General features: G+C 39.3%; 1 protein-coding gene across 1 annotated transcript in view; it reads right to left on the reverse strand.

The window, feature by feature from the left end:
- The window catches only part of ZNF286A (zinc finger protein 286A), a 51482-nt gene that overhangs the window by 25550 nt on the left and 16383 nt on the right, over positions 1-9549 (reverse strand). The window contains exons 3-4 of the mRNA XM_007945598.2: positions 5384-5498; positions 4229-4321 (exon numbers count right to left, since the gene is read on the reverse strand). Coding sequence (XP_007943789.2) covers positions 4229-4321; positions 5384-5498 — 208 coding nt within the window. The remainder of the gene's footprint in view (positions 1-4228; positions 4322-5383; positions 5499-9549) is intronic.

Raw genomic sequence — 9549 nt, forward strand, 5'->3', positions numbered from 1 at the left:
CCATCCTTACAGACTACTACCTTTTAAATGAAATAATTTTAGCTGTGTCAGCCTCTCACTCACAGCTAAATCTCTAGTACAAGAGGCCTGGGATGGAACTGACTTGGCTATTCACAACAGGCCTAACTTGATTACTGAGGGATTAGTTCTCCAATTTGGGCCACTGCCATTCAAGGTTAGGCCTTGAATGTATTTGTACTCCATCCTCAATCCTAACCTTTTGAGGTTAGATAACCAAAGGTTAATCTGGCCTCTTTCATCCAACTGACTACTTTAGACTAGCCAAAAATGACATAGCAGAGAACTCCAATTTGGATACCAAAGGTTTCTCATCTTAATTTCTCAGCTCCCAGCAGAAGGATCTTATTCCTGAACCATGGACAGGAAATATTATTTCAATCACAGAAAGCCTTCTTTCTCTCCAGACACCTGACTGGCATTTTCTACTCTGATCTTTCCCATGCACATAACTTTTACTGATAAGTATTTTCCTATGAATAGTAAGAGTTGTTGGAAATTGTATGGGTTTGAAACTTTTTCTGAGCAGGTGAGTTTGAATATGGATGAGTCAATAATGAGACAAACACTGTTAATCACTTTAATACAAACAATAAACTACCATGTATGTGTTTTAGGGACTTTGGTAGTTTTAAATGAATTTTCAATTTATGGTCTTTTCTTTTTAAACTCATGGGAAAAGTGTGGTCAAAAGGACTGTGGGATATCCTATTTTGGCAAGTAGCAACTGGGATCTCAAAAGCTGCAGGCAGACACCTACATGCAACAATGGGTCTCTTGTTGTCCAGAGCAAAGAATGAAGAAAGCCAAAGACACAAGAAAGTAAGTAGTCCAAGGGACTGATACACCATGTGATCCTCAGCCTATATGACTATGAGACCACAAGAACTTGATGGTGCCCGACTACCACTGTCAACCACTCAGAGGGAGATCTATGTAGGAGATCCAGGATGGAGTGGGAGAACAATGTGGAACAAAACTCAAAATCATTTGGAAAAAAAAAAAAAAAAAAGGGACCAGATTTGCTGGTCTGATAGAGCCTGACAGAACCAGTCAGACTATGGCCCCTACCTGCCCTTTAGGTCTGGAATTGAATCCACTCCTGTGGCTTCCAGCCAAACAAAAGACAGGCATATGAGGTGAACATTTACACTAGGTAGATATACTCCTCAGAGAGAACAATCATGGGAGAATAGAAGGGCTGTGTATGCACAGGGAGACAGTTCAGGGGACAGGAGTGCAAGGAGGGATGGATACAGGGAAGAGTTAACTATGTGGAGGAAGTGGGAGGGGAGCTGTTGCATTGTGGGAAATTATAGTCAATGTCATGAGACAAAGTGTATGTGAGCTGCTGAACGGAAAGTGCATTTGCTCTGTAAACTTTTACCCAAATTGCAATTTAAAAAAATGTTAATAAATAAGTAAGAGAAACCATAAGAGAGCTACATAAATGGAAGAACATCCCATGCTTGTGATAGGAAGACTGAACATTGCAAAAATGTCAATACTATCCAAAGCAGTCTATACATTCAATGCAATCCCAATCCAGATGCCATCAACATTCTTTAAGGATATGGAAAAACTAATCACTAATTTTATATGGAAAGGAAAGGGACCTCTGATAAACAAAGCACTATTGAAGAAGAACAAAGTAGGAGGTTTCATGCTCCTGGGGCTCAAAACCTACTGTACAGCCACAGTACTCAAAACATCCTGGTATTGGTACAACAACAGACACACAGACCAGTGGAACACAATTGAGAACCCAAAAATAGATCCACTGACCTATGGTCAGCTGATTTTTGACAAAGGGCTGAAATTCATTAAGTGGGGAAGAGATGGGCTCTTTAACAATTGGTGTTAACAAAACTGGATAGCCATTTGCAGAAAAATGAAACAAGACATGTACCTCACACTATATGCAAAAACTAACTTCAGATGTATCAAAGACTTAAATGTGAAACCTAAAACTATAAAGTTCCTCAAGGAAAAAATAATGGCAAATCTAGGGGCCCTAATATATGGCATAAATAGACTGTTAAGCATAACCCAAAATGTATAAACAGTAGAAGATAAACTAGATAAATGGGATCATCTAAAAATTAAAGCTTTATGTGCTTCAAAAGACTTTTCCAAAAGGGTAAAAAGAGAACCTACTGTTCAGCAACATTTCTGACAAGACACTTATCTCTAAAATTTATAGAAAACTCTTAACACCTCAACTACAAAAAGACAAACAACTCAATTAAAAAAAAATGGGCAGAGGACAGGAATAGACACTTCACTAAAGAGAATACTCAGGCAGCCAATAAACACATGAAGAAACATTCACGATCATTAGCCATTGTTGTTGTGTTGTTATGTGCCGTCGAGTCATCCCTGACTCATAGCGACCCCTCCTTGGGTTTCCGAGGCAGTATCACTACTGAAGTAGGATTGCCCAACCTTCCTTCCGAGGAGTGGCTGGTGGGTTTGAACCACCAGCCTTCTGATTAGCAGTCAAGTGCCTTAGCCACTATGCTACCAGAGCTCCCCAATAGCCATTGTTGTTGTTGTTGTTATGTGCCGTCGAGTCAAACCCGACTCATAGCGACCCCTCCTTGGGTTTCCGAGGCAGTATCACTACGGAAGTAGGATTGCCCAACCTTCCTTCCGAGGAGATGCAAATCAAAACAATGAGATGCCATCTTGCCCCAGCACTAGTAGCAAAGTTCAACAAGACAGAAAATAATCAATGCTGGTGAGGATGTAGAGATATTGGGACTCTCATACACTGCTGGTAGGACTGTAAAATGATACAACCACTGTGGAAAGCAGTATGGAAATTGCTTAAAAAGTTAGAATTAGAAATACCATTTGATCCAGCAATCCCACTATGAGGGATATATTGTAAAGAAGTGAGAGCCAGAACAAGAACAGATATATGCACACCCATGTTAACTGCAGCAGTATTTAGAATAGCAAAAAGATGGAAACAATCTAGGTACCCATCAACAGAAGAATGGATAACCAAACTATGGTATATACACACAATGGATTACTATGGAACCATAACGAATAACGTAGAATCTGCAAAACACTGCATAATGTGGATGAACTTGGAGGACATTATGCTAAGTGAAATAAGTCAATCATAGAAGGGCAAATATGATACTAGTTCATTCCTGTAAAAAGTCAAGGAAAGGTTTATATATGGAAGGAAACTTTCTTTGTTGATTACCAGGGGTGGAAGGGGAGGTGAGGAACACTGCAAAAATAAAAAAGAAACAGAAACAAACAAACAACATTTAAAGTGTTCACAGCAGCACTATGAACATTTCCACTATCACTGGAAACTACCCAAATGCCCATTTTCAGGAGAATGGATGAAGCTACGTAATATAATGAAAGACCGTACAACAATGAGAATGAAATAGCTATACACTACATGTAGCAGCATGAATGAATTTTATAGCTAATGTTTAGTGAAAGAAACCAGACACAAGAGTATATAAAATAGGATTCCGTTTTATGAAGTTAAAGGACAGTCAAAACTAATTGGCATTAGATGTCAGGGTAAGGTTATTCTTAGGGTAAGTGGGAAGAGAATGCAAGAGAGCACTAGGGTTTCTCTAGGGTGCCAGTAAGATTTTTTTTTTTTTTTTTTAGGTGCTATTACATAATTTGTGTATTCAATTTATGAAAATTCACAGAAATGCACTTATGATATTTCCCCCTCCATGCATTTTATATTTCAATTAAAAGTTAAAGGAAAAAAGAAAAAGTGGCAAAATAGGCAAAAAGGACAAAATATTAGTATCTGTGTAATCTTGGTTGTGGGTATTTAACTATTATGCTATTTTTGACAGTTCTGTATGTATGTGAAATATTATATAATTTAACATAGACTAGAAATAAATAAGGAACTCTGGTAGCATAGTGCCTAAGGCACTTGACTGCTAACCAGAAGGCTGGCGGTTCAAATCCACCAGCCACTCCTCGGAAGGAAGGTTGGGCATTCCTACTTCCATAGTGATACTGCCTCGGAAACCCAAGGAGGGGTCTCTATGAGTCAGGGCCAACTCGATGGCAAATAACAACAACAACAAGAAATAAATATATAAAGGCATGGAGGTACTTCTAATTTTATTTATTAAGCAAATGGAAAGTGCTACTCCTTCACGGTACTGCTGGTCTATTATTTCTCAAGATATCCACATTTCTGACTCACCTGAACAGCTGCTTTTAGGGGTTTTTCTCTCAAACATCCATGGTTCTTTTCCTTTCTCCAAATTATAGTTCTCAGTTTTGGCAACTGGAAGCCCTGCACAGATTTAAAAGAAAGAAATGGGGCATAGCTGTTTGTGATGGACACAACAGTTTATCCCGTAGCATAGTCCCAACTCTCTGATCTACAAACAGAGTATTTTACAGAAGATCTAAAGTGTAAGAGGATGGCCTGCTAAAGGGAACTTAAAATATCTGCAGTAACAGTCTGGGCTTGATAATTATACCTGGGTTTAAAAAAGCAAATGCTTTCTCCTGTCAGAAAGAGAATGAAGTTTTCTTTATTTTCTTCTTGAGTGAGGAAATTTCAGAGAGACACTGCAGATCAGTCCCTTGGAAAAATTGGAAACTCAGAGGCAGCACCACAAAGCTGTGACTATAGTAGTGAGAGTTCCTATTTTCTCATGTCTTCCCATTCCTCCTTTCTTTTACTTCCTGTATCTCCTTTTCTTGGGGAATTCATTACATGAGGCTTGGGAGGGCTACCACCCTTCACACAAATACATTTATGCATGTATACATATGCACAGAATGGTAGGCACATAATCCAGAATTGGCCAGAATATGCTCCATCTCCCTAGGTATAGTGATTGTTTCAATAATGGGCATATGATCCTACCTGAGACTTTCAGAGCCTTCTCTTGTGTTTTGCTGAAACTCCTAGGATATAAGAAGTTTTTGTTTATTTATTTATATTTTGCTTAGCTCTCTAGCTAGAAGATTAATTTAACTCTAGAGTCACCACTGCCAACTTTGCCACATACAAAGAGCCTAAGAATAAAGCCAGTATTAGGTAAAGCTAAACAACAGGACAAAAATGGAAGAAATTTCTAATAATATATTTGATTCCCTGAATCAAGCTTTCTTTCCTTTTAAGTAGTGAGAATTGGGTTTCTAACATTTGAATCTACGAACCTCTGATATACAATAAGCATAAACACTTTACCAAGAACTTAAAGCAAAAACAGATTTTTTTTCTAGGCCCAAAGGAGCTAACAGTTTATGACTCCTGAAGAGCAAACTGAAAGCATTGTTAAACAATTTTGTTTTCAATAAAAAGTAGGCAGATTTCAGAGTCATAATGAAAATCCATTCTTACAAAGTGAGACTAGGTTCCTATAGTTATTCAGCATCACATCCCGTTGTGCAGGATCCAGCTTTCCCCACTCGTCTGGGGTGAAATCCATGGCCACATCCTTAAATGCCACTGATTCCTAAAGTACAAAACAAATGATTACTTATCACCTCTCACTCAATAATCTCATTTCCATTCTCCATGGCTATGGAGAACAGGTGCAAAATATGTTCATCAGGGGGAAGTGAGTATGATACATAAAAATTATTCTAACAGTATTCAGATTGTGACTTTCCTACATAAAGTCACGGGGTGTGGTTCTGGTAAGGTGGCAGAATAAGCAGAAAGACTGCACAGACCCTCTTCAACAAAGAAAAGGGGAACCAATTAACACCAATACAGAAGATAATCCTGGACCCCTAAGCTTTGAAGGGAAGGATATAGAAGTAGACTAAACTCCAACTAGCAGAAAAATGTGCATGAAAACACCAAAAAAGGAGACATATGGAGCTGCAGTCTGGCAGCGATCCTGACAGAACAGACAGCTTGGATATTGCAGAGTGGTGGCAGCACCTAAGAATTAAGCTAAAAATCAGCCTTGCTAGCCAGGGACTGCATGGAGGACTGCTCTGGTGGCTGGTGGCTGGGGAATAAAAGGAGAAGCAGCAAATTGGAAGGCAGGTTAAGCTTTGAACTTTTGCCTGTCTGGAGGATGCAGTCATTTTAAATGTTTACAAGCAGTTTGACCATTTTGGATATTTAAAGTGACAGCTTTCTCCCAGATTCCAGGGACTTAAGAACAGGCTCCACCTGCCGGGAACCCCAAGGACATTCTGCATGCAGATGACTGGAAAAGTGTGACATTCCCTTTGTAACTCCTATATCCCACACCCTCTTGGTGAACGGAGGTGCAGCCATCCCTCGCTCCCACCCACCTTCTAGGCTGCCAGGAATTCCATCCCAGTCTGTGTGCTGGAATGGAGCCCAGGTGCCCTCCCCACCCCGATTTTATTTTTCCTTTTTTTTTAAGTTTGTTTCTCTTTTAAAACTACTACTATTATTATTACTTTTGTCTTTTTAATTATTATTCTTTATTCTTCCCTTCCCAGGTTCTAGTTTTCCATATTTTTTCTTTTCCCTTTTCCAGGTTCTAGTTCTTTTTTTTCTTTCTCATGGTTAACCACGTTCCTTGTTTTTCTTTTTGCATTTTTCCCTTTTTTTTCATTATTCTCCTTCCCTGCGTTTTTCTCTTATTGCCCTCTCCCCAGATATTGTGGTGTTTTTTCTTTTTTTCCCCCACCTTTATTCTTTTTTTGGGTACTGTTCCTGTGTGATTACATGGTTTTTTTTTTGCCCATTTGCTTTTATTTTTTTGATAGTTATTCATTTGTTATTTTTTGTCTGAGTGGGAGAAAGCAACAGACCCCATATGACGCAACTACACCCATACCTCCTGCAGCTTCACTTACAGAGTTGAGAGCCACCACTTCATTCTCCACCAACCACCAAGAAGAGCCTGACTCACCCTGAGCTGCTCTTCACAAACAGTTAACAGAGACCTAAATACAACAACATCACAATGTCTCAGAGACAACAGACCATCACAGTTCACACAAAGAAAGATAAAGTGATAGAAACAAGGACAACAGACCATCACGGTCCATACAAAGAAGCAAGATAAAGTGGTAGAAACAAGGGAGCAGGTTAGAGATCCAGAACACATCCCTGAGGAAGAAGCAGACTTTTTGAATGAAAATCCATTCTTCCTGATGAGGAATTCAAAAGAATCATATTTAGGTATGCAGTCACTGGGTATCAATTATGTACTTGACACAATTCTAGATTCAATATGAGAACTAAAAGAAGTAAGGACATGGTTTTTCCCTTTGATGTTGTTCTTAGGTGTCGTCAAGTTGCTTCCAAGCAACCCCACGTACAGCAGAAAGAAACACCACCTGATCATGTGAGTTCCATGATCCTTGCTACATTTCAGCCCATCATCACAGCCACTGTGTCAATCCATCTCATTGATGGCCTTCTTCCCTTTCGTCAACCCACCACCTTACCAAGCATGACATCCTTCTCTAGGGAATGGTCCCTTCTGACAACATGACCAAAGCAAGTGAGACGAAGTCTAGCCATTCTCACTTCCAAGGAGCATCTTGGCTGCACTTTGTCCAGGACAGATCTGTTAGCATTTAACAGTCCTTGGCACTTTCAGTATTCTTTATCAGCACCACAAACCAAAAGCATCAACTCTTCTTTAGCCTTCCTTCTTCATTGTCCGGCTCTCACATGCATATGAGGCAACTGAAAATATCATGGCTTGTGTCAAGTGCACCTTAGTCCTCAAGGAGACATCTTTGATCCTCAGCACTTGAAAGAGGTCCTTTGCAGCTGACTTGCCCAGTGCTATACATCATTTCATGTCCTGACTGCTGCTTTCATTGCTGTCAACTGTACAACCAAGCAATGTGAATTCTTTGACAAACTTAATCTTTTCTCCATTTATCATGATGCTCCTTATAGGTCCAGTTGTGAGAATTTTTGTTTTCTTTATTTTGAGATGTAATCCATACTGCAGACTGTTCCTCAATCTTCATCAGTAAGTGCCTCAAGTCATCCTCACTTTCAGCAAGCAAAGTTGTATCATCAGCATATCTCAGGTTGTTAATGATTCTTCCTCCAATCCTGATGCCACGTTTTTCTTCATATAGTCCAGCTTCTCAGATTATTTACTCAACATATAGATTGAATAAGTATGGGGAAAGGATACAGCCCTGACGCACTCCCTTCTTGATTTTAAACCATGCAGTGTCCCCCTGTTCTGTTCGAATGACAGCCTCCTGGTCAATGTACAAGTTTCTCATGAGTACAATCAAGTGTTCAGGAATTCCCATTCTTCTCTATGTTATCCATAATTTGTTATGATCTACACAATCAAATGCCTTTGCATAGTAAATAAAATACAAGTAAACTTCTTTCTGGTGTTCTTCGCCTTAAGCCAAGATCCATCTGACAACAGCTATGATATCCTTTATTCCACGTCCTCTTCTAAAGCCCACTTGCATTTCTGGAAGGTCTCTGTCAATATATTGCAGCAACCATCTTTTGAATTATCTTCAGTAAGATCTTACTTGCATGCGGTATTAATTATATTGTTCAATGGTTTCCACATTCTGTGGGATCACCTTTCTTTGAAATGGGTACAAATATGGATCTCTTCCAGTCAGTTGGCTAGGTAGTTGTATTCAAAATCTCTTGGCATAACCGAGTGAGTGCCTCCAGTGCGGCATCCGTTTGCTCAAATATCTCATTGGGTATTCCATCAATCCCTGAAGCCTTGTTCTTCACCAATTCCATCACTCTAGCTTTGACTTTCTCCTTCAGTACCATTGGTTCTTGATCATATTCCACCTCCTGAAATGGATGAAGATCTACCAGTTCTTTTTGGTACAGTGACTCTGTGAATTCTTTCCATCTTCTTTTGATGTTTCCTGCATCATTTAATATTTTGCCCATAGAATCTTTCAGTATTGCAAGTCAAGGCTTAAATTGTTTCCTCAGTTCTTTCAGCTTGAGAAATGTCAAGAACGTTCTTCCCTTTTGGTATTCGAATTCCAAGTCTTTGCACATTTCATTATAGTAATTGGCTTTGTCTGTTTAAGCTGCTCTTTGAAATCTTGTGTTCAGCTCTTTTATCTTGTCATTTCTTCCATTTGCTTTAGCTACTCTCTGCTCAAGAGCAAGTTTCAGAGTCTCTTCTGTCATGCATTTTGGTGTTCTTTTTTCGTCTTTTTAGTGACTTCTTGCTTTCTTCATGTATGATGGTTTTGATCTCACCCCACAATTCTTCTGGTTTTCAGTCATTGGTGTTCAATGCATCAATCTATTCCTTATTTTTTAAATTGTGATTTGGGTGAAAGTTTACTGAGCAAATTCACTTTCCATACAGCAGTTCACATATACTTTGTCTCATGACACTGACTACAATTTACCACAATGCAACAGCTCCCCATCCACTTCCTGTTGATAGTTACCTTTTCCCTGTGTACATCCCTCCATGCATTCCTGCCCCCTGAGTTGTCTAACTGCATAAACAGCCCTTCTCTCCCATGATTGTTCTCTCCAAGGAGTGTATCTACCTCAGGTAAATAAATGTTCAACTCATATGTCTGTCTTTTGTTTGG

Source organism: Orycteropus afer, unplaced genomic scaffold (assembly GCF_000298275.1).
Source record: "Orycteropus afer afer isolate SDZICR_OR568_19922 unplaced genomic scaffold, OryAfe1.0 scaffold00139, whole genome shotgun sequence".
NCBI classification, from domain to species: Eukaryota; Metazoa; Chordata; class Mammalia; order Tubulidentata; family Orycteropodidae; genus Orycteropus; species Orycteropus afer.